The sequence below is a fragment of the Coregonus clupeaformis genome, unplaced genomic scaffold (genome assembly GCF_020615455.1).
Source record: "Coregonus clupeaformis isolate EN_2021a unplaced genomic scaffold, ASM2061545v1 scaf1540, whole genome shotgun sequence".
Lineage (NCBI taxonomy): Eukaryota > Metazoa > Chordata > Actinopteri > Salmoniformes > Salmonidae > Coregonus > Coregonus clupeaformis.
Window position 1 is genome coordinate 9890 of NW_025534994.1, and position 25727 is coordinate 35616.

At 46.1% G+C, this 25727-nt stretch overlaps 1 protein-coding gene across 1 annotated transcript in view; it reads left to right on the forward strand.

Moving 5' to 3' along the window:
- Nucleotides 1-291: 291 nt before the first annotated feature.
- myo1ea (myosin IEa) overlaps nucleotides 292-25727 on the forward strand; it is a gene marked incomplete at its 5' end in the record, with an annotated part of 31325 nt that continues 5889 nt past the window's right edge. The window contains 21 exons of the mRNA XM_045218384.1: nucleotides 292-435; nucleotides 1694-1783; nucleotides 2370-2464; nucleotides 6027-6114; nucleotides 9130-9219; nucleotides 10063-10194; nucleotides 10689-10823; nucleotides 11072-11204; nucleotides 12541-12737; nucleotides 12847-12927; nucleotides 13701-13787; nucleotides 13910-13996; nucleotides 15079-15246; nucleotides 15988-16073; nucleotides 17468-17549; nucleotides 17952-18058; nucleotides 18734-18832; nucleotides 19520-19664; nucleotides 23876-23990; nucleotides 24167-24336; nucleotides 24433-24578. Of these exons, the coding sequence (XP_045074319.1) occupies nucleotides 292-435; nucleotides 1694-1783; nucleotides 2370-2464; nucleotides 6027-6114; nucleotides 9130-9219; nucleotides 10063-10194; nucleotides 10689-10823; nucleotides 11072-11204; nucleotides 12541-12737; nucleotides 12847-12927; nucleotides 13701-13787; nucleotides 13910-13996; nucleotides 15079-15246; nucleotides 15988-16073; nucleotides 17468-17549; nucleotides 17952-18058; nucleotides 18734-18832; nucleotides 19520-19664; nucleotides 23876-23990; nucleotides 24167-24336; nucleotides 24433-24578 (2477 nt within the window). The remainder of the gene's footprint in view (nucleotides 436-1693; nucleotides 1784-2369; nucleotides 2465-6026; nucleotides 6115-9129; nucleotides 9220-10062; nucleotides 10195-10688; nucleotides 10824-11071; nucleotides 11205-12540; nucleotides 12738-12846; nucleotides 12928-13700; nucleotides 13788-13909; nucleotides 13997-15078; nucleotides 15247-15987; nucleotides 16074-17467; nucleotides 17550-17951; nucleotides 18059-18733; nucleotides 18833-19519; nucleotides 19665-23875; nucleotides 23991-24166; nucleotides 24337-24432; nucleotides 24579-25727) is intronic.

Consider the following 25727-nt stretch of genomic DNA (forward strand, 5'->3'; position numbering starts at 1 on the left):
AAGTTCATTTCAGTTGTTGGACAGTTTTCTGCAGGCTAAAAGTTTTGGCTGCCTACTCCAGTACTCTCACCAAATGTGATAATTAAAATCTTAGGTAAAGGAAATCTTATGCTAATGAAGTTTCAATGAGATTATTATGACCAGAATTTTTTCCGGATCAGGTCACGTGGTCAGGATAAACTCCGAGCCTAGATATTATTCTGTGCTTTATAGTTTGATGTGGCTGCGAGCAGTCTGAAGGCACTAGTCTGAAGGCACTAACAGATGTGTATTGTGTTCTGTGTGTTCCAGGGGAGCCGGGGCCACTACCGGTACCACTGGCAGAGCCACAATGTCAAGCAGAGTGGAGTGGACGACATGGTGCTCCTCTCCAAGATCAACGAGGACGCCATTGTGGACAACCTCAAGAAGAGATACATGGATGACTACATCTTTGTATCCTTCACATTCACACACAGTTCACACCTAGATGAAGAATGGCTAAGCCCTGCCATTGACACGCTCCCACTGTTCCCAGAATAGCTGAGTGATCATTCACAGTGCTGTAATAACTCAGATTAATGATCTAGTGTTTGAGGCTCCAGATACTGGGCTACTCCCACCATGTACCGCCAGTGGAGAGGGGGAGACGGGCCTCTTTGCACCCCTATCTGGACCCCTGACTTCAGCTTCCTTCAGCTTCCTTCTCCTCCAGGCTGGAATGGATCTTAATCAGGTTTACTCTGGTTTAATCTCACCATGCAGCAATATGGAACGAGGTTGGGGGGAAAGGTTCCTGAGAGATGTACAGTACGCCTTGCACAGTGAATGTGAGCAGTGCAGCTACTTTCCTACAACTGCTGTGCTGAGAGCATTCAGGGCCAGATCTGTAAATGCCCCAGGCCCCGTAGGCCAATACAATCCCTAAGAAGACTAGCTAGAGTATTCAGCTTCACTCTTACATACCTCAAGAATATATTGAGATTTAAAGTTTTGTTCTTGTGCCCATATAATTTATCCAAGTAGTGTTGAAATGTTTGGGTCTCTGAATAACCCTTTTGATGGAAGATGTTGAAAGTTCTCGAAGGAGCTCATTAATTAAAACCTCATCTGTGTCTTGGCAGTATTTAGGATTATAGAGTTGAGCGGATGCTGGCCATTTTAGATTGAAAACTCTGAGTCAATCCTCTGATTGTGGTCAGAAAATAGCAACAACACCCGAGTGTTCCAGCCAGTGGCGTACTGGGGCTGGGGTCACTGCAGGACGCCCTCAATACCAGCTTTATGTGCCGGGAGCTGCTTTGGGCTGCAGGGCCAAAACCTCACATCACTACACTGCTGGGCTGTTCAGTCTGATGTGTGAACACTGTGTCTTTACAAGGCTTGGGCCCAATCACCACACACTCCAGTGCTACCACACAGATGCATATTGCAATGACGTCATGGGCCCAATTACTCACAGTTAGGTCATTTTTCTCCATCTACTCCAAGAGGGACTACGTCAAGATTTATAAATATGTTCTGAAACTGCATTGTCTTAAAGAGTAAAATGAGTGGAGGGTTGTCACTGGTGCTCAATGCAGATGACTAGTGAGCTCTGGGAATTCTTAATGTTATTTTTTCCTTTGACCATGTGAGTCACTGGGACCTGAACGGTTGATATTACTGGTACATATGTGTCATTAGTATGACCCTTAACCCATAACCTCTACAGACTTACATTGGCCCTGTGCTCATCTCTGTTAACCCGTTCAAGCAGATGCCATACTTTGGGGACAAGGAAGTGGAGATGTATCAGGGCGCGGTGAGTATCCTTTTCTCTTTAGACAGGAGTTTGAGACAGGGTACCAATAGGTTTTTCTATTTGGGTAAAAATACAATTCTGCTATCAATGTATTCAACTTGTATCCTAATTGTTTGCACAACGTCACCTCTTACCTCATAGCAGCTTAGAGTAATTGTACTTGGAAAAGTTAAGATAAGTCATGTTTTTACGATGATAACAGTAGAAAGAACAACGTTTGAAATGAACTGATTTAGGTGTGGTTCAAATACCTTTTCCGGCAGCACCCCTTAGTTGGAGCAGATGTAGAAACTTGCCTTACCCATTGAAAAGGCCTGGCAATACCTTCAGTTCAGCCTGTTCAAGTCTGTATTATTTTAAGTGTTCTTGGCCAGCGTAGTGAAAGTGGCCTTGGCTGCCAAATCAGACGTTAACTATGCTTGATAAAAACAGTTAGCCCACTGACTTTATTACTTCATTACATGAATTACTCCTAATTCTTTACAGTCTTGCCTTTACAGTCAGTTTTCCACTTAGGACCAAGAACATCGACCCACACAGTTTTTTACGAGATATTCTTAGATCCTGATCTCTGTTGAACCCCCAGGCCCAGTATGAGAACCCTCCTCACATCTACGCCCTGGCAGACAACATGTACAGAAACATGATGATCGACAGGGAGAACCAGTGTGTCATCATCAGGTGAGTCTGCCTGCCTGCTTGTCTCGTTATGATGTCTTAGCCACCTCCTCTCCCTTTCAGTGTTTGTGTATGGGGAGAAAGGCTGACAACCATAACAACAGAGCTGGTATGTGGAAAATGCCTGTGAATGAGGGAGAAGTCGAGAGGGAGGGAGGGGTAGGGGGAGACTGCATGGTGACACAGGTGGAAGAGTGCTGCTGTTGAATATGATGATAATAGATGGGAAGGGGACAAACAGATCCAACAGGATCCACCACCTGACTGGGAGGAGTGCTGCTGACTGACAGTGCCCTGCTCAGTCTGGGTTCTTCAACCAGAGTCTTAATCCATATATCACAGCCTGCTGGGAAAGGCAGACTGGGAAAATACACCTTCAAGTCAAAATATATGGCCTCAAGGCTCTTTTCATGTGGCAGCTGGTTGATTTTAGAAAAAATTATCAGGATGTGGAATGAAAACAAAACACAGCATCTATTTATGCATTAGCTTCCTGCTTTTATAAAACAGGAATTGCACCTGCATAGTACTTTGTGGCCCATGCATGGGTCCTCTCTCACGGAAAGGGGAGGAACTGTTCCTCTGCTGTTATGGATTGAGAGCGGAGGAGTAGTGACAATTAACACATTTGGGAGTTACACTCGGATATGGATTATTCGCCTCAGACAGAAAGAGGATCACAAGACTGTTTGAAAACTTAATGGACTCTTTGGCCATGCCCCAAATACAGCTTCCTTTCCTCTTTAGACCACTCAGCTGAAAAGACAGACAGTTGAAAGCAATATGATTGAACCAAACCAAAGTCGGTCTTACCCAGCAGTGGTCAAGAAGGAAATGTAAAGTGGCCTAACTGGCCATTAAAATGTGTTTGGTCACAGCCCTGGATTCCTGGAAGCTAGTGGTAGTCCAGAGATCCTTCCCCCGTGTTTTTGAAGCCTGTAGTGGGTAACGTTACTGTACAATGGGTTCCCATGGGAGGAGGCCTCCGAAGGGAAAAGTGCTGTCTCATAGTTGGGGCTTTATGCTGTGGGCCAGTCACCTGAGGCCCGGGGCCCGGACGGTTACTGTAGTGCTTACCTCATGGCGAATGGCCCTGGTTCAGCACTTTCATCCCGTTGTTTAGACAGCCAGCAGCTGCCAGTACAGTTTCCCACATAAAAGGAATGGAAGTGGATTTGTGATGCACTAGATCAGCAAACAAAGCCCTCCATGAAATTGCTGTCCAGGCAGTGTGGTCAGCAGTGCACTGTGTGGGACCTTTTCCTTTCCCACTTATTAAAGAAGTAATTCAACATGACATGAGTCATCTGACGTGGTCAAGTGGTGTTGACTGGGATTTCTGTCAATGTCTGACTTCGCCTATTTTTCTCCGCTAAAATCGTTTATTTGTATTTTTTATTAACTAACTCCGTGAGTGGTTAAAACACAAATGATGCCATATGAAATATTGCAGTGCTTGCGCTTCTACACACACTGACACTGCAATATTTCAAATCACATAGCACCATTTGTGTGCACAGTTTTTACTGTCCATTTTTACCAAGGCTCTGGCCAGTGAGTTTACAGCCCTATCCCTGGAAGGGTGGCTGAAATGTAGTGTCTAACGAGACACTATATTCTACCCTCTGCTCATAAAACAGTTTTATTTTGCTTATTAATGTTACCATCATACTGAGTAGAGTAGTCCCTTGGGTCTAGTTCTGCAAGGAAGTGTGTTTTCTCCCCCACTGATATGAAAGGCTTGCTAATGGATCATTGTTTAATGGAAACAATGACATGGGAAATGGAGAATCCATCTAGTTTTCCAGTTTGTCACTGTTAATGGATGGACCCTTCAGTTGGAGGAAATGATGCTATGCAACAAGTCGAAAAGAAGCCAGACTTCAGTCACACCTCATCTCTGTGTGTGTGTGCATGCGTGCCGGCCCATTTGTTTGTGTCATACGGTAGTGGCTTGGGAACACAATGTGCCTAATCATACAAATATGCCATAACTGGTATCCAATGTTCCACATCAGACTCTGCATGCATTCCATTTCACTCATAGCTGATGTCTGTAATGATTACTTCAGGTGCTTTCTTTGTCAAGCTGAGCTGTGAGTGACATCAGTGAGCCCAGTGATTCAGCGCTGAGTGTAGCACTTTACAGTAAGCCGTCTATATAGCCCACGACATGACTCTCCTTCTGTTCTTGTTTGGCCAATAAATGGGGGAGGAAGTCAACAATGTGTTTAGCATCTGAGTGCTGTGTAATTACAACAATGGGGCACACCCCTCAGGAGGGTAAAAATAGGACGTGAGTCAAAATTCAGCCCCTAGCCTGCTCCAGCTGAAAGGAACATGCCTATAAGTCCACCGTTTACAGATGTTCTCTTGAGGGTGAAGGTCCTACAAATGCTTATTGGCAAAGATTAGAGGGAACATTGGATCACATTTGGTCACTGTACTGACTGTATTTTGAGTGCATTGTAGTGACCATTACATCTAGAACTGTTAAAGTTGTTTTGGTTTTGAATAGCTGTGTAACAAGCTAGACTGAATACTATAGAGGAGTCTAGTATCGGCCTAAGTGAGATGAATAAGCATATAGAGTTGCTTCGGTGACTTATTTTGGCTTCCTCTAACGGTCCGCAGCTGGGTCGTCTCAGAAGGGCATTACCGACATGACTCCCCTTCAAAAAATGAAATAAAAAACAGACTCCTCTCATCCACTGCCAAACCACATATGTCAAAATAAGTATGACCCTGGCGAAGTGGAAGGACAGGAGGAAAAATACAAGGAGAGGTTGAGGAAAGAGAAGGAAGAAAAAGGAAATGTGACAAAACAGGATTACCCTTCTAGAGTGCGAGGTTTACTGCTGAGCTGAGTCTGATTTTGGTTGGCATAAACCACAGAGAAGGAGAGCTGAGTGAACACAGGACTTGGAGTCTCTGTGGACAGGAAGTGAAAAGATGGTGTTTCACCTGGTAATTCTGGATGTTTGAAAAAAGTTTGCTTTGAAGTGAAGAGTTTGGCTCAGCTTGGGAGAATAAGAGGAAGAGCATTTAGACTGGTTCCAAACTTCTGTTCCTACAACGCACATTGATGTGACAAGAAAAAAAGCCATTTGTCAAATTGAGAAATCCCCTCCTTCAGTAGTAGGCCACCTTCATGCTAATTGGGGATAAGAAGAGGCAATAAAGGAGCATTTTGGTAAACCCCCACTGACCTCTTAAAACCAGGCTTAGAGGAGATTTTCATGGTGTGTTATTTAACATGCTACTGTCTGGTACCATAAACCTACAACTGCCTTTTCAGCTTCGCAGTTCAGTTGAATTTCCACAGAGAAAATGTATACTCATTAACTTATTTCCAGAATTGTGTGTTGCCAAGTGTGCTAAGAGGGACGTCCTCTTGAATAACAAGGCAAGGCAAGCAGAGTAATTATAGCATCTTGTTACTGGCAGCTTTTAACTGTCAACTGATACAGTTGACAAAAACGTGGGCATCCTTGAATTGTACATTGTGTTTCAGAGGAGTGCCCTGTTATATGCACCGTTCTGACCCCTCTACTTTGTGTTTCAGTGGAGAGAGTGGTGCAGGGAAGACTGTTGCAGCCAAATACATCATGGGCTATATCTCCAGAGTGTCTGGAGGAGGACCCAGAGTACAGGTGAGTCCAGAGAAGCTACTTTCATTTTACACTGTGAAACACAGCTCAACTACAGTTGTGAACATGTGATTCATCTCAGACGATCACACACACATCCACCGTCATTTACAATGTACCTTATGACATCAGTCCTTCCTAATGACCGGTTGCTGTTTCCTGTCTAAACCTCCCTTTTCCGCACCACCCAATCCATCTCCTGTTATCCCTCCCTCCCTCCAATCTCCTATTATCATTATCAGTCCATCAGCAGCCCATCCAACCCCCATATACCCTCCTTCCCAACCCCACCCCCAGCAGCCATCTGGCCCCCACACTACTCAGCAGATGTCCTGTCCCCAAGCCACCCCTCTCCACCAGCCTCCCTGGTATTATTGGCCCACTCAAAAGGGCTTGGAATTTCCAGTCTGTAGGAATATAAGCTGGATCACAAGATGCTTCCACTCAGACGCGATTGTGATGGTAGTCATTTTTTCAGTCTGATTAGTATAGTGCTTTTTCCACCCAGGAATTATTGTACTTTGGTCAAGGTTTCAAGTTCAAAGCTAATGTTAGCTATCACGCTCTCAGTGAGTCTTGTGTAAAAGGGTGTATGACTATTTACTGCACATTTTCCATGTACAGTGCATTTGGAAAGTATTCAGACCCCTTCCCTTTTTCCACATTTTGTTATGTTACAGCCTTATTCTAAAATTGATTAAATTATATTTTTTTCTCATCAATCTACACACGATACCCCATAATGACAAAGCAAAAACAGGTTTTTGGAATATTTTGCTAATTTATTACAAATAATATACATTTGACAGCGATTACAGCCTCGTCTTCTTGGGTATGATGCTACAAGCTTGGCACACCTGTATTTGGGGAGTTTCTCCCATTCTTCTCTGCAGATCCTCTCAAGCTCTGTCAGGTTGGATGGGGAGCGTTGCTGCACAGCTATTTTCAGGTCTCTCCAGAGATGTTCGATCAGGTTCAAGTCCGGGCTCCACTTGTCCCGAAGTCACTCCTGCATTGTCTTGGCTGTGTGCTTAGGGTCATTGTCCTGTTGGAAGGTGAACCTTTGCCCCAGTCTGAGGTCCTGAGCACTCTGGAGCAGGTTTTCATCAAGGATCTCTCTGCACTTTGTTCATCTTTCCCTCGATCCTGACTAGTCTCCCAGTCTCTAACGCTGAAAAACATCCCCACAGCATGATGCTGCCACCACCATGCTTCATCGTAGGGATGGTATTGGCCAGGTGATGAGCGGTGCCTGGTTTCCTCCAGAAGTGACGTTTGGCATTCAGGCCAAAGAGTTAAATCTTGTTTCTCATGGTCTGAGAATCCTTTAGGTGCCTTTTGGCAAACTCCAAGCGGGCCACTCTACCATAAAGACCTGATTGGTGGAGTGCTGCAGAGATGGTTGTCCTTCTGGAAGGTTCTCCCATCTCCACAGAGGAACTCTGTCAGCGTGACTATTGGGTTCTTGGTCACCTCCTGACCAAGGCCCTTCTCCCCCGATTGCTCAGTTTGGCCGGGCAGCCAGCTCTAGGAAGAGTCTTGGTGGTTCCATGCTTCTTCCATTTAAGAATGATGGAGGCCACTGTGTTCTTGGGACCTTCAATGCTGCAGACATGTTTTGGTACCCTTCCCCAGATCTGTGCCTCGACACAATCCTGTCTCTGAGCTCTACGTTTTTGCTCTGACATGCACTGTCAACTGTGGGACCTTATATAGACAGGTGTGTGCCTTTCCAAATCATGTCCAATCAATTGAATTTACCACAGGTGGACTCCAATCAAGTTGTAGAAACATCTCAAGGATGATCAATGGAAACAGGATGCACCGGAGCTCAATTTCAAGTCTCATAGCAAAGGGTCTGAATACTTATGTAAATAAGGTATTTCTGTTTTTTTATAATTAATAATAGACATTTTAGAATAACGTAACAAAGTGAAGGGTTCTGAATACTTTCTGAGTGTACTGTACATGGTTCTGCATTGTTACTGGCTATGAGTCTTATGTGCCTTGCATCTTTTAAATCATTTTAAGATGTGTGCTTGTGATGTTTGTTGAAGAATGTGGAAAGTATCACTATGGACTTAGAATACGTCTATGTGCGGTCTATGTAGTATATTACAGAAAATTGCCCTTCGAATTTCTATTGTTTTATTGAATAAGGTCTCCATTGTGTTGGAAACCCCCTACCTCTCTCAATACCCTTCCTGCCCCATTTAGCTTTGGCCAATCCCTCTGTCCCCATGTCTCATTCACATGGTCCCCAACTCCTGTGTGCATGTGGGATGTGTAAGTGCTTGTGGAATGTGTGTGGGTGGGGGGTGGGGGGGGTAATGTTTTGTGAGTGACTGTCACTTCACCACCCCTGTCTACTCAAACAGACATACTTCTCACCTGACTGAACAGCAGAGTTGTTGTCTCAGATTATCATCACCCTGTATCAGTTTCTGACGGAAGGATGCAAATCAGATTACCATGCCCCAGAATCATATGCATGAAAATCGATGTTAGTGACAGACACAGTATGTGTTTTTAACCTGGGAATTGTAAGTGTTTTGAAGTCTCAGGTGGCTCTCACAGAGCTGTTTGATTAGTGTCATAAATATGTAAGGTTTAACTGAGCCCTGGGGTAAGTACAAAATCTGTTATAGTAGAACCGCCATGCACTAAGGTTTTTTCTTCATAGAGGACAATAGTTCAGGGACGCAAAAGGATTCCAAGAAATCCTACCACTCCACTTCAGCATTCAGTAATAGAGGGGATAAATAGTTATGTCTCCACGACGCTGTGCTGATTTAAAACTCATGGTCTCCTGATATGCAGATGGCTCATGGGAAAGATAATGTGCTCCAGACGCTATGAGAGCGGAGCAACGGTGGAAAGTGCCAAAGACGGTGCATGTTGCTCTGCCAGCATGGATGTGGATAACTGCAGAGTGTAGTAGTGTCTCCCTACCCACTATCTCTATACCCTACCTGTCAGTCACTAAAACGAGCCTACTGTCTGTCTGCTCCCTCACAGCACGTCAAAGACATCATCCTCCAGTCCAACCCCCTCCTGGAGGCCTTCGGGAACGCCAAGACAGTGAGGAACAACAACTCCAGCAGATTTGTAAGGGTCCCACGTCTTTCCAAATCTCTTTTTTTATTAGCGGAATGGGGGCGCCTAACATCATATGGTTGGCACTGTGTTCTGCCCTGGATTGATTTGAAACTGCTTCACAGTCGTTTCCGGAACCAAAGAAAACACAAGGACGTCCAGTGCAAATAGAGAAGAGAAAAAAAGGAGATAGTGAATTACAGTGTGCTCCACTTTTTATAAGCCGTGTTACTGCCTTCTCCCGTCTCCTCTTGGCTGGGGATGCTAGCCTCAAGTGTGGCCTCAAGTGTGGGCTGTGGGGACACACTGGACAGAAAGAGTGGGCACTCCACTGCCAGTAAAGATGCAGATAGAAAGACACATACTATACTTTAAAGACAGTTAGTTAGCTTGGAAAGAGGTTTAAAGGCAGACTTTAGTGCTCTCTAAAGCCAGTTTACCCACTTACAGCATTCACAACAGAGCTTAGTGGTAAGTATTGTATTCAGGTTGACAGAAAAGGCAGTATTGTCTCTGTTCTTAGTTTTCCTGGTTTAGTTTGGGGAAAGTAAATGAGGTTTGACACATGGTCTGAGAAATGGTTGAGGTAGTCTCCCTGTATGAATAGTGTCTGTGTCTCAGTGCACTCTGGGGCTTCAGACAGGCTAGGAATGGGATAGACATTACAGAGGACAGACCTGTCTGGAGAAAAGAGGGAAAGAGCGAGGGAGAGAGAGAAAGGGGTCAAGCCTCAGGACACACACCACTGGGCTGCAGGTGTGCACCCTAAGTACAACCTGTGTGATGGTTGTTATTTCCTGCTCGGGGAGCTCTGGGTTTCAGCTGATACTAAAGCGCCACACTCTCCTCCTTCAGGGGAAATACTTTGAGATCCAGTTCAGCTCCGGCGGCGAGCCAGATGGAGGGAAAATCTCCAACTTCCTGTTGGAGAAATCGCGCGTCGTCATGAGGAATCCTGGAGAGAGGAGCTTCCATATATTCTATCAGGTGAGGGACTCTGGTAACATGGTGTGTTTTTATAATTTTCCTGTTTAATAAGAGTGTTTATGCGCATTTTAGAACTGGGGAAATGTGGACAGGAATTGTCTTACAGTGTCCATGAGTGAAATTCAGCCTTCAGGACACTAACAGTAACAAGTGCCATTTGGCTCGTGAAAGCAGGTTGAGTTGTTCTCACTGTGTACCGCTTGAGGTCTCTGGAAGAGAGGTCCCATAATGCCACTTTCTTGACACATGAAAGGAGAATAAAGCAGATAACTCTAAATTGGGTGGAAAACGTGTGGTGCTGGTCACTTAATGAGCATGCGTGTATGGTGCTGACTGTCTAAAAGACTTCTGACATGTAGAAATGTGAGGAAAGGCAATGCGAGTTCACAGGTTGAAAGCTCCTGTAGACCTTTGAGTCTAGAATGACTGTATACAGGTTCTTACTCTTACTTGAAAGTAGTGTAATCATCTAACACTGTCTTCTGTTTGTGCAGTTGATAGAGGGAGCCACTGGAGAACAGAAGAGCAGCCTCGGAATCACAAGCCTAGATTACTACAATTACCTCAATCAGTCTGGGTCCTACAAAGTGGATGACATCAACGACAAAAGCGATTTTCAGGAAACTGTGGTACGTTTACTTGGGATCATTGTTATGGTTCTCTCTCTCTCTCTTTCCCTTTCTTTCTCTTTTTCTCAGTCTCTCTTCCATTCTCCTCTGTGTTTGCATTCTGTACCCTGTACTCCACATGTTTTTGTTTTACCAGTGAAACCACAACAGGAGTAATTAGAGGACGTGGTTTGGGTACCACAGCAGTAAGTAAACACACGTTTCAGCCCTGGGTTCATGTCTCCTGTTCTGTCTCTGTTCTCTACCAGCATGCCATGGAGGTGATTGGCATCTCAGGGGAGGACCGCGGCCTGGTGCTGCAGATCGTAGCCGGAGTCCTGCACCTTGGGAACATCAACTTCAGGGAAGCAGGGAACTACGCCGCCGTTGAGAGCGAGGAGTGTACGTACCTACCCTCGTAGCTTTGTTTATGTAGAGGGCTAGGTAGAGCTTGTTGCTTGCACCAATCCAGTCCTTTCACGTCTGTGAGGGGAGTCAACAGGGAGTGGGAAGGGAGAAAGTGGTCATGTTGAAATGCAGTTAGACTGTCTCTGTGTGTCTCCAGCCTGCAGATTGGCATGTCCTGCTGGCGTTCCTCTCCAATGTCCTGGGCTGCCCTTTATGGGACGGTTAGGTTAGGAAGCACATTTCTCAGCACGCTGCGCTGACTGTTTTCACTCCCCAAAGCTTCATTGTGTTAATGCAGGGCTGCAGCCAAGCTCCAGGCCACGCTGAATTACCAGAGCGTATTACATCACAGACTAAAATTACTCAGAGAAATGCAGCCTATTCCTGCCCCACCCCTTCTCTCCCCCTGCACCTCTCTTCCCTTTCCTCCCTCCCTCCTTCTCGACATCTCCTTGCCCGCCTCACAGCCACCCATCCAGGCTGAATGATGCAATGTAGCCCCTCTGGTTAGCCAGGGTACAAAGCGGCGTTGTATAGAGTCAGACGTTGTGTAGAGTCTCTGCGTTTCCTCTCCCCCCCTATCTCACTTCCTGTCTGACTGCAATGTGTTTCACATATCAAGACCCCTGGTGCCCCATATAAAACCACACCAACACAAGTCCACATAAACATCTGCTCACGCTCAGCCAAACAAATCCCTGCCTCAGATCCACGAGAAAGAACACTCCCTTGTACTGTACATATGAACCTCTAACCATCCATCAGACTGGTATGGATCGTTATTTTGGGTATAGATGAACTGGCTGCTTGTCATTGATGCTATCTATATCCTCTTTGAGGAAGAGTGCATTGGCAGGCTACAATAGGAGATGCAGCACGGTCCTGAGGATAGACTTGGCCTGTGCTGTGGTATGGAGTACAGTCGGTCGCACCCTCATTTCCCAAATGGGGGCTATTTGATCCATCTGATGCATTCTCAGACACCGTCAGGCCAGAGTCAGACCAAGAGGCTGAGAGCAGTTTCCTTCTTGGGAAGTGACTCAGTGTAATGAGGCAGGGAGGGGCTCTCAGGAGAGCCCTAATGGCCCTCTTCATGCTCAGGCCTCTGCTAGGAGAACCCATTTGTTGTGGCTATGGCAGGGAGGAGGGAGCAATGAGTCATCACCAGACTTGATTGCGTTCCGTTTTGTTATTGAACCCTTTGTTTTGTTGTATCCAACGTCTTCAGAATGTACTGGTGTTTTGTTTCATGAGGAGGGTGTGTGCCACACGTCTGTAGAATGTCTCTTAGTCTCTCTTTCTTCATTCTCTCTCGTCTCTCTCTCTGCAGTCCTGGCCTTCCCTGCGTTTCTGCTGGGGATTGACCAGAAGCGGCTGAAGGAGAAGTTGACCAGCAGGAAGATGGACAGCAAGTGGGGCAGTTCCATGGAGTCCATCGATGTGACACTGAATGTGGAGCAGGCGTGTTACACACGGGACGCCCTGTCCAAGGCCCTGCACTCACGAGTCTTTGACTTCCTAGTGGAGGTATGAATGGATACTCCTTCTCCATGACCTGTTGACCTTTAGAATAATACCCGGTCCTCTCCCCTCTTAAATGGCCAAATGTAACAAAGCATTTTTTTGTTTGTTTCAGTCCATCAACAAAGCCATCGTGAAGGTTCATCAGGAGTTTAATATTGGCGTGTTGGATATCTATGGATTTGAAATATTCCAAGTAAGTTTTATGTACATTTGCCCTTTTATGTTTTGTGATTTACATATGGAAATCATAACATAAGGTGATACATGGTCACTACATCTCAATAATCATAGTAAAGTTTGGGTAGTTAAACAGCTTAAAGACAGAGGATCAGACTGATTTTGTAAAGTGTCCGGATTATGTCCCATCTCTTGATTGGGACAACAGTCTTTAATGGACCTTTCTAATCTGATTAGCTGTTTGTTTAGGTTGCATTATTGGGGGTCTCAGTGATGCCCCCTGAAAAGGACTGTCCTTGATTAAATAATGAAATGGGACAGCTTCAGTATCATAGCGTGGCTCCAGTGTTAAACCATGATGAACGTGTCCTCTGATACCTAACAGGAGCTAATGTTAAGTTGTATGTTTAGATCGCATACAACTGTTATCTAAACAGTTTGGTTGGGTGAGGTCCAGTTTGTCCATCCACAGTCCTTATGTTAATACACAGGCATATTATTAACGAAGCACAGAGAAATGAAACCTCCTGTGTTAGTGCTCAGAGGGCCTGACAAGGGAAACAGCGTGTTTCTTTAGATAACACCATAGTCCCAGGTCCATTGTGGTGTAAAGTTTTATGTAGATGTTTCCTCCAGCCATGCCAGGCTGACTGGTAAATAACCTCTCCTCATAAACAGGGCCCATTCAGGAAGCCCAGAGGATATCCCGGTCTCTCTGTGGCCATATGGATGACTTAACTCTCACAGCCTCTCTGGTTTATCACTAATACATCATCTCTTCTTGTGTAGAAAAATGGCTTTGAGCAGTTTTGCATCAACTTTGTGAATGAGAAACTGCAACAGATCTTCATTGAGCTCACACTTAAAGCTGAGCAGGTAATATTTTGGGCTTTTCACTCATTGTTCTCACACCTTTTCACCAGCAGAAGCTACTTTTCTCATGTTTAAGTAGCGAATCATCGTCTGACCAATCACTCTCCTCCCCCCTCTCTCTCTAGGAGGAGTATGTACAAGAAGGCATCCGGTGGACTCCTATCGAATACTTTAACAACAAGATCGTCTGCGATCTCATTGAGAGCAAACTGGTAAGCACAGAGTCCCCAGTGCCCACTATTCATGTAATGCACACCTTGAAGTCACATATAAATGGTATAACACGGAACAGTTGCAAGACTGCTTTAGATAGGTCTGTCATTTGTTGTGCCCTCTTTATGCACCAAATAAGCACAAACACTCTGTAAATTGAGTTACAGTAGGGCCACAGAAGCCTCCCCACTCTTCCCATGACCGGCAGTCTAACATCCTCAAACGTGCCGACATGCCTCTTAATTTGATTTATCCGTCCTGCTGAGGGGCTTAATCCATGAAATCCACAACAAGGGCGGCCCTTAAACAAGCTGAGATCTGAGGCAGCCAAGCAGGGAGTCTGTCAGTCTCTGACTCCTCTGTTTGTAGACCAGGCCCAGTTGGCTACATCTGTGACTATGGCAACTTTACAAGAGCTAAAGGGAAATATATATTTTTAAAGGATGTGTGTATATATATGTATGTGTGTGTGTGTGTGTGTGTATGTATGTATATATATATATATATATATATGAGAGAAAAAAACATATGGGGGATTGGAAGTGATGCAGACAATTACATTGATGGAAGTTACAATCTATCTGCAATATTAAAGCTGATCTACCCCCTGGAAAAAAACAAAAAATAATAATAATAATTTACAAGAGCTGCATTTCCACTGGTGACAGAAACCTGTGTTCTCTCTTTGTGACTTTGCCACATCTAAAGAGCCAGAGACACTGCAACTACTGTCCCCAGTGAAGGCCACTGGCCGCCGTGTCCATGGACACCGTGTGGAGCCAGATAGGGCAGCAGTGTGTGTGTGTGTTGTGATGACATCATTCAGTGTGTGGGTGTGTGATGTTCTGGGATGCAATGTGGTAGCTAATTCTGAATTGGCTCTGCTGTTATGCTTCGAGCTGGTCGAGGACACAAACAAATAAACCATGTTCATCACTTTAGTCTATCCGTGACATTGATGGATAGAAAGTTGGCATTGTCAGTTATAATCAAGATGGTCATAGGGGGCATGTTAATGTTTTAGATCTAATATCTTGGCTGAGGTTGTTCTCTGTGCTCATCTCTTTGGTTCTACTCCCAGAACCCCCCTGGCATCATGAGCATCCTGGATGACGTGTGTGCCACCATGCATGCGGTGGGCGAGGGGGCAGACCAGACCATGCTGCAGAAGCTAAGGGTGGCCATCAACTCCCATGAACACTTCAACAGCTGGAACCAAGGCTTCATCATCCACCACTACGCTGGCAAGGTCGGCAACACTGCAGTATACCTCTCTCTCCCTCTCCTCTCCTCTCCTTATCCCTCTCTCCTCTCTTGCCTTGTCTCTCCCCCTATCTTTCTCTCATTCTGTCTTTCACACCGTTGTGCTCTCTTCTTCTCATACCGTCTCTCTCTTTTTCCAGTCCTTTTCTCACTGCCTTTATCCATTTCTCTCACCCTTTCATTCTCATGGTCTGTGCTGTGTTTGTTCCATCTACTGCTTCAGATGTGTTTGGGTCTCAGCCTGGTACACTCTACATGCCACAGGCCTAATGAGCCATGGCATAAAGGCTTGGAGGGGTCCCAAGCCATCATGGCTTAGAACAGTCCTACAGTACCACCCCAGTGGCAATAACGATGATCTATACACACTCTATGTATATGAAGCTGTAGTTGGGAAGCAAGCTTAAAAGTTGAACATTGATTAGTGGTCTTGGTGCCCTGACTTGTTTCCCCGTGTAGCTCAGTTGGTAGAGCATGGTGCTTGCAATGCCAGGGTTGTGGGTTCGATTCCCATGGCGTACCAGTATGAAAAAAGTGTAAACATGTAAATGTCTTGCAGAGAACATGTCATCAACCGATTCTCTTTTGTCAATTAATTATTTGTTATTAACATTCTCTCAGTTCATTTTGATTGGGCACCTGGACTGAGCTGAGGGTACTAACTGCTATCTGAATGGGTTAACTGTGTGCTGTGATCATCACTAACCCTCTAACATCTCTCCTCCAGGTGTCCTACGATGCAGAGGGCTTCTGTGAGAGGAACCGTGACGTCCTCTTCAGTGACCTCATCGAGTTGATGCAAAGCAGTGAAATGTAAGTCACTCATCACTTATGCAAGCATTAGAGAGCATATGCGGCTGCCTGTTCTTTCTGAGACCGGGCTGAGCATTTTGTTTAGAAATCCACAAAGAGAGATCTTCTATTATGATGTATATGAATGGATGTATCTGAATGAGACTTGCAGATTACTAGTGCAGCTGGAAAAGGCAGTACAATAGGAGTGTGCTGGGGGTGCTCTCCCCTGTCTGTCTGCCCCTCTCTATAGCTGTGTTTTGGGGGTTTGCTCATGACTTTTCAGGTCTGGAGAGTGTCTCACAGTCTCGCTAGAGAGCCACATTGAGGAGTAGACTCCCCTGCCCGTCTTGTGCGTTCCTGGGCCTCCTTTGAGCCGCCAGTGGCCATCTGTGCAAACAGCCCCAACAGCCTCTAAAGCCCTTTTGTGTGTAGCCTGCAGGGGGGCTGCAGGGTGGGCCACGCAAAGACCCCAAGACCCCATTCAGACACGTGCTCTCAGACACCCCCCCCCACACACACACACACACACACTTATAGACACACAGACACAAACGTGTGGAGGGAAAGAAGCCTCATTCCTTAGCTCAGCAGGTCTGCTCAGAGAAGAAAGAAAATATAATTATAGTCAGCTGGACATTGTTAGCGTGCTGCTGGTCCATCTGCACACACAAAGCCCACTGATCCACCCTTATGTCCCCATGGCCTTGATTAAAACGTTTAAGACCAGACAAATACTCATGCAGGGAAGATGGTAGCTCTTATGTGTAAACGTTTGCAAATGTTTTTGTCCTGAAAGGCCCTGTATTTGTTTCTACTTGACTAGTAAGTTTGTCAACAACAAATAAATAATTCCTCAAGCAGCAGATTTCTTGAACTTGAACCTTGTTAGTTGTTATTTACAACAGGTTTATTTGAGAACTGTAAAATGAGCACTTTGAGTACTTCAAGTGATAAACAGAAAGGTTGAGATCAGAACTGTTGAGAGGTTCCTGAGGTTCTGGAATGCTGGCAACTATGTGCTACATTCTGACCAGCACACATCCATCATGGGTTTAGAGACCATGTTGTGAGTGAGGACATTGACTAGCATGATTTAAAACGAATGAGAAAATACCATATTTGCTGGTATAACTTTCCAGTCACAGTTCAATAAAAATGCACATTTTCGAGGAAGTGAAAGTCAGTTTGGCAGGAGAGCAGATAAAAACCACAGTTATTCAAACTCCAGCTCAGTCCCTTGAAGCTAAACAACAATGTGAATTGAGTCAGTGGCAGCCAGCTCAGAGATTCCACAGACCAGAGTTTGCTGCTTCTAAGAAAAGTGGAAAACAGTCCTAGCCTGGTCTTCTATACACGTTGCCAATGTTGTCTATCAGTCCTTATTATACCCTGTGTCTGGTTCTCCTCTACAGAGCTTTCATCAGGGCCCTGTTTCCAGATAACCTCAACACCGAAAAGAAAGGCCGGCCGACGACAGCGGGCAGTAAAATCAAGGTGTGTTGAGCAGCTGTGAGACGTGTGTTTGTACGCCGTACATCTGTGACATGGGTATATCAATGGGCCACGCGCCTACCTGCCCTTATCACTCTCTGTCAGGTGCAAATCCAGAGCCTGCGGATGAAAAGCTCATTCACTCCAGTGTTGTTTTGAGTGTCGTCTCTATGTAGTTCTAGTGATGACAGATTTAATCAGGGACGTGGTGCCAGGTTTCTCTCTCTGACACCCATCAGTATCTCTCAAGCACAAAGATACCACCTTGTAATCAGTCTCGTCAGTGCTGTGTCCCTGAACACTACAGCTTGGAGTACAAACAGTGATTCAACAACAACATCTAGATACAGTTGATATGTTTTAAACACAAACTATTCTTCCTCCTCTTCTTCCTTCTCCGTTCAGAAACAAGCGAATGACCTGGTCCAGACGCTGATGAAGTGCACCCCTCACTACATCCGCTGCATCAAACCCAATGAGACCAAGAAGCCCAAGGACTGGGAGGAGAGCCGGTGAGTGTCTGAACACTGAAATGTCAGGGAACTGCAAAATACATAGTGTGTGAAAGTGTCAAACTAAACTGGTTTTTATTACATAATTTACAGTCCGTTCTGGAGATTGTCAAATGATATTGAGCAGGATATCACATTACTCAACTCAATGTTGTTAGGTCTGCTTGTTGAATCACTCACTGGTATTGTATTTAGTCCCTGTTCTGGCCTCTTTAAGACTGTGTGATGGAGGAAGTCTCTGAGACACTCTTACTCTAACTCCCTCTGTTTTTCCTTCCCGCTCTTTTTTCCCTGGCTGGGTACGAGATGTACTGATGCAGGGGGCTGTATTGTTCAGGCCTAATGGCCTTCCTGTTGTGAGCAGCAGTGAGCTGGGCTCAGGCTCAGGTTGGAATGCCTAATTAGCACCGGAACTGCCGTTTTCACAGGAAGCCTGGGTGCATAAAGAGATTCCTTAGTTCCTTATTTTATAGCCCCACCATAAGTTTCAATATAAAATATAATTGATCTATTTAGATGTATCTTAGAAATGGAAGTAGATAGATGTGCTGACAGATGAACGTTTTCACCAATATATCTTTTGTGGTGAAGGGTTGGTTGAGGCATCTGACCAACCTTCTTCCTACATCCCAGCCAGACTGACCCTGTATTCCCCTCTCTCTCTTCTTTCCTCAGGGTAAAGCACCAAGTGGAGTACCTGGGCCTGAAGGAGAACATCAGGGTGAGGCGTGCTGGCTACGCCTATCGCAGAGTCTTCAGGAAGTTCCTCAACAGGTAAGGCCCTTCCTTCTGGGGGAAGAGTGGCATAAAGGAATGAATTAATTCTACACTTTCAGTGTATGAGTCACTTTCATGTGACACTATCTGCCCTGCCCTCCCAGAATAAGGACAGCGGTTAGTTTTGTATGACCCCTATCCCAGTCAGCAGCATAGGGTAGGGCGGCCTCTCTCTCATCTCTCTCAGGAAAGGGATATGCAGGCAATCAGGAAGTGCTCACTTTGCTAATGTTAGTTTTGGCAGGGTCGAGGGCCTGCTGATGAGAACCACTGCTATAGAACACAGGGAGAGCTCAGGGCTTCTGTTGTAGGCTTTACTGTATCATACGCATATGAGAGTCGTCAAAAAAGCACTGCTGAGTTTAGAGTTTGGTTATTCTGTTGTTAGACTTGTGGTGTGGTGAATGTATTTTCTTAATGCGCCCCAGGCCTCTTTCCCCCTCCCTTGCATCATATAGGGCAGGTATAGCAATAGCATACCGCTCCTTAATGCCTAGCATAGGCCTTACATTGCTCATACGCTTAACATATACAATCCCTCGCAAATGCTGCAACAACATTTCCAAAATTCAAAATGAGGGTTTGGTTGTGGATATTCTCTCTCTCTCTCTCTCTCCTGCCCTCTCTCTCCTGCCCTCTTTGTCTTCATGTAATTATCTCTCTCCCCCTCATTATGTTCCTCAGGTATGCCATCCTGACTAAGGAGTCGTGGCCTACATGGTGTGGAGATGAGAAGCAGGGTGTTCTTCATCTCCTACGTGCGGTCAACATGGACCAGGACCAGTTCCAGCTTGGACGCACAAAGGTCTTCATCAAAGCACCTGAGTCGGTAAGACCACCCCCCTCTGACCTGCCTGCATACAGTTAGACCACCCCCCTCTGACCTGCCTGCATACAGTTAGACCACCCCCCTCTGACCTGCCTGCATACAGTTAGACCACCCCCCTCTGACCTGCCTGCATACAGTTAGACCACCCCCCTCTGACCTGCCTGCATACAGTTAGACCACCCCCCTCTGACCTGCCTGCATACAGTTAGACCACCCCCCTCGTGACCTGCCTACATACAGTTAGACCACCCCCCCTCTGACCTGCCTACATACAGTTAGACCACCCCTCTCTGACCTGCCTGCATACAGTTAGACTACCCCTCTCTGACCTGCCTACATACAGTTAGACCACCCCCCTCTGACCTGCCTGCATACAGTTAGACCACCCCCCTCTGACCTGCCTACATACAGTTAGACCACCCCCCTCTGACCTGCCTGCATACAGTTAGACCACCCCCCCTCTGACCTGCCTGCATACAGTTAGACCACCCCCCTCTGACCTGCCTGCATACAGTTAGACCACCCCCCTCTGACCTGCCTACAAACAGTTAGACCACCCCCCTCTGACCTGCCTGCATACAGTTAGACCACCCCCCTCTGACCTGCCTGCATACAGTTAGACCACCCCCCTCTGACCTGCCTACATACAGTTAGACCACCCCCCTCTGACCTGCCTGCATACAGTTAGACCACCCCCCTCTGACCTGCCTGCATACAGTTAGACCACCCCCCTCTGACCTGCCTGCATACAGTTAGACCACCCCCCTCTGACCTGCCTACATACAGTTAGACCACCCCTCTCTCTGACCTGCCTACATACAGTTAGACCACCCCTCTCTCTGACCTGCTTACATACAGTTAGACCACCCCCCCTCTGACCTGCCTGCATACAGTTAGACCACCCCCCTCTGACCTGCCTGCATACAGTTAGACCACCCCCCTCTGACCTGCCTGCATACAGTTAGACCACCCCCCTCTGACCTGCCTGCATACAGTTAGACCACCCCCCTCTGACCTGCCTACAAACAGTTAGACCACCCCCTCTCTCTGACCTGCCTACATACAGTTAGACCACCCCTCTCTCTGACCTGCCTACATACAGTTAGACCACCCCCCTCTGACCTGCCTGCATACAGTTAGACCACCCCCCTCTGACCTGCCTGCATACAGTTAGACCACCCCCCTCTGACCTGCCTACATACAGTTAGACCACCCCCCTCTGACCTGCCTACATACAGTTAGACCACCCCCTCTGACCTGCCCACATACAGTTAGACCACCCCCTCTGACCTGCCCACATACAGTTAGACCACCCCCTCTCTGACCTGCCTACATACAGTTAGACCACCCCCTCTGACCTGCCTACATACAGTTAGACCACCCCCCTCTGACCTGCCTACATACAGTTAGACCACCCCCCTCTGACCTGCCTACATACAGTTAGACCACCCCTCTCTCTGACCTGCCTACATACAGTTAGACCACCCCTCTCTCTGACCTGCCTACATACAGTTAGACCACCCCTCTCTCTGACCTGCCTACATACAGTTAGACCACCCCCTCTCTCTGACCTGCCTACATACAGTTAGACCACCCCTCTCTCTGACCTGCCTACATACAGTTAGACCACCCCTCTCTCTGACCTGCCTACATACAGTTAGACCACCCCCCTCTAACCAACCTGCCTGCATACAGTTAGACCACCCCCCTCTGACCTGCCTACATACAGTTAGACCACCCCTCTCTCTGACCTGCCTACATACAGTTAGACCACCCCTCTCTCTGACCTGCCTACATACAGTTAGACCACCCCTCTCTCTGACCTGCCTACATACAGTTAGACCACCCCTCTCTCTGACCTGCCTACATACAGTTAGACCACCCCTCTCTCTGACCTGCCTACATACAGTTAGACCACCCCTCTCTCTGACCTGCCTACATACAGTTAGACCACCCCCCTCTCTGACCTGCCTACATACAGTTAGACCACCCCCCTCTGACCTGCCTACATACAGTTAGACCACCCCCTCTCTGACCTGCCTACATACAGTTAGACCACCCCCCTCTGACCTGCCTACATACAGTTAGACCACCCCCCTCTCTGACCTGCCTACATACAGTTAGACCACCCCCCCTCTGACCTGCCTACATACAGTTAGACCACCCCCCTCTGACCTGCCCACATACAGTTAGACCACCCCTCTCTCTGACCTGCCTACATACAGTTAGACCACCCCTCTCTCTGACCTGCCCACATACAGTTAGACCACCCCTCTCTCTGACCTGCCCACATACAGTTAGACCACCCCTCTCTCTGACCTGCCCACGTACTGTGAATATGTACTGTACGCCAGCCTCTTCCAGTAAGTATACATTCAAGTAACCCATTCCATGAAACTGTACCACCAACCTGCCTTCGTCCAATGAAAATACCACCTACCTAACTTTTTTCTAATAGGTTAGAACAGGCGTAGAATTAGACCTCTCATAGGCTACAGGCTGCCATGGTGTCGTTGACATGTGCGTTGGCATGCAATAATTCTGTTGTCAGGGAGAGAAAAATCCAAGACTCAACACCATAAAAGGTACTAGTATGCAGGAACATGTCAGGATGTCTGTGATTGGGGAGCAGGAAGGAGGGGGTTAGACCCAGCTCTGGTGCCCATGTCGGAGCTGTTGAGTCAACACTACACTGAAACTCATACACAAGTGCGAGGCTGTGGTCAAGGAGGTGGTGGGACATTGGAAGGTGTTTTTTCCACCATAACTGCACTTTTTTTCACTGCTCCAATGAAAGCCGTGCTTGTGGCTAGCCTGTGAGATCACTTATTGACATCTGTACACGCATACATGAAGATACATTACATAGTCCTGAATCAGGCCTTGTGTGATTGCAGCAGCAGACTGCCAAGCTCCCCATCCCCCCTCCCCCCACATTGCCCTCCTGAGCCCATGTGACTGAGGTGTGCTTATGAAACACAAATATCACACAGGGGCGGCCCCTGCGATTACCCAGCCGCCAGGCTTCTCAAAACAAACCTCCCTCTCTGATAAGGCGCTGACACAAAGTCATTAGTTCATGGCTAAAGCATTTTTTTCTCTTCATGCAATTAGATGACATAGTTTGAGTCCAGGCCAAGAGTAGAATCACTCTCTCTTCAGAGTAGACTGTCTCACAAGGTGCTAATGGGTAGCCCTGTGAGGTACTGTCTGTCAGAGGTGTCACACTGTCAGGTGCTGCTCAGAGTTAAAGGTCTGGCGACTTAAAACACTCCCAGCCCACTGGCTCCACAGTCTCTTGAACAATTATCTTGTTCCTTTCATAGTCATTCTTATAATCAGTATTGTTTTTTCCCCATTTTATTTTAACATGTATAAAACATTCTTCATTTTGATAAATCAATCATACTTTATATTCTATTATGAACATACTACTCATACTTGATTTTATTGCAATTTTTTTCTTAAACTTTTTATTTTTGATTTATATTGTTATTGTTATTTTACTGCATTGTTGAGGAGAGTTAACAGGCAAGCATTTCACTGCACTGTGTGCATGTGACCAATAAACTTTGATTTGGCATTGGTGAAATATGTGACGGATCTAGTTTGAATGTGTTTAGTAAGTAAAGAGTCATTTGATGTAAAGTGATGGGACAAGACCGAGCCTGTGTGGCCTGTGCCAGGGGTGTGGCAGTGCCAGGGCTGCATCAGGCGCGTGTGAGTGGGCATGATGTTTAGTCTGGGACAGGGCAGGGGGAGATTTGATGCTGGGTGTCTGGGGGGCCATCAGGAAATGAGGGGGAGGGAGCAGAGCCAGGGTGGGCTTAGGGCTTGATGGCCCACCCACCCATAGCACTGCTATGGGCATATGGGCCTGGACATTGGAGAAAATAGCATATTAGGCAAGGCTCCTTGCACTGGATGGGTCATTAGCCATAACCAATGAATTTAATCAAAGTGTTATCAAAACAGTCCACTTTTCGCTTAGGAGAGAAAATATTATAGTGTTATGCTATTATATACTCATAGGAATCTGAAAAAACCTGACAACTTGGAATTGTGTTTGTATATTCAGATTTCTTCAGGCATTAACAGTGTGTCTGTTCAGTCATTCCTGTCATTGTATTTGGGTGTGTCTGTATACTGAGGTATGCCCAGTATGTTATGTTCAGGTATAAATGTTTTCATATCTGTGCCTCTCTCTACAGCTCTTCCTGTTGGAGGAGACAAGGGAACGTAAGTTTGACAGCCACGCCAGGGCCATCCAGAAAGCCTGGCGCAAGTATGTGGCCCGCAAGAAGTACGTACAGATGAGGGAGGAAGGTGAGTGACACTCACGTTTTGAAAAAAACAAAATAGCCTAATCATCATGACTAATGTTCAAGCTTAGATGTCAAACAGTATCAAGGTTCTGGTCTAATGCTTCTAAAAATGAACTGAATTGAGATTGTATGTATGCATTCTTGTCTGACTGCTTGTCCCTGTGTGTCCGTCCCCAGCCTCTGACCTGCTGGTGAACAGGAAGGAGAGGAGGAGACACAGCCTCAACAGGAACTTTGTGGGGGACTACCTGGGTATGGACGACAGGCCTGAGCTACGACAGTTCCTGGCCAAGAGGGAAAAGATTGACTTCGCTGACAAAGTCACAAAATACGACCGTCGCTTCAAAGTGGGTGTCTTGAACAGCAGACTTCTCTGTTTGTTTGTTTTTGATATTGTTAGTCCAATGACCATTTGTTTCCTCTCTGTCCATATGTGTTTCCAGGGCATTAAGAGAGACTTGATCCTGACCCCGAAGTGTATGTACCTGATCGGGAGAGAAAAGGTGAAGCAGGGCCCTGAGAAAGGTCAGGTGACCGAGGTGCTGAAGAGGCGGATTGATGTGGAGAAGATCCTGGCTGTGTCTCTCAGGTAAGACCCAGATATTATGACCCAGGTCCTGGGCTCCAGGAGAGGCTGGCAGGGTCTGCCTAGCCCCATACTGAGTGTTTAATGTTTATTCCCCTTAGGCAGTAAGAACACACATGACCAGCAGACTCAAGGCCTCACAAAGTCAGCTAGTTAAAGTGTAACACTTTTCACCAGCGGTCACAAATAGATAGTTGCACAATGTACTGTACATAGATACTCTTGGTCTTGTCAGTGATGTCATTATCTGTGACTTACAATCCAAACAGTTGTACGTTCATGGTATCTGGGTTTCGGTGAAAATAGGTTTGATATTTTCAAGTACAAAAGATACTACTCACTGGGTCTCAATAAGAAACTTGATAAACAGCTCCGGAATCAGCCTCCCATTACACATTAGATTATTCTTTCAGCTCACAGAAACCCACCATGTTAAGCTACAGCTATCTGCAGAAATGCAAAAGCTACAAAGTCTGGATATACGATCACTCAAGTCCCCTTGTTCCTTTAAATGTCACACATGAGATATTAAAAACATGGAAAAGATTCAAACCTCCTCTGGTATATGTCTGCTCCTGGGTGTGTAAAGGCTATATGAATACAAGTTTTCACCTAGATAGTACATTTGCATGTAAACGCCAAACGCTTCTGAGTAATTATTTTATTCGACCTTTATTTTACCAGGCAGGTCAATTAAGAACAAATTCTTATTTACAATGACAGCCATTTGTTTTGTTGAAGTCACCAGTAAAGACAAATAATACTGACAGCGTCAGCCCAGAGGTCAGGTCAGGTAAATTATTACGACCCACAGTATTCTATGACCCACTAAGCTACATTTGCATATAACCAGCGAGGGAAAAAAATAAGAAAATAAATTTGACTGGTCAAAGCCGTGTTTTAACACTCAACTAGATTAAGAGTGTAACTGTAGGACTTGTATTATCCTCCAGCTTGTTGTCCAGTACTTACCTGTTTGAATGTTGCACATGAGTTGCAGGGGGCTTTGTTTTTGGTGGGGACATTGTAGAAGACTTTGTAGAGGCATAGACATGTGGCTTTTGAGTCTGTGAGTGAGTGGGGGTTTGTGGGTAATATGAACCAGGTGGTGCTGGGAGGGAAAGCAGGCATTGTAAAAAGCTCATTGGAGAG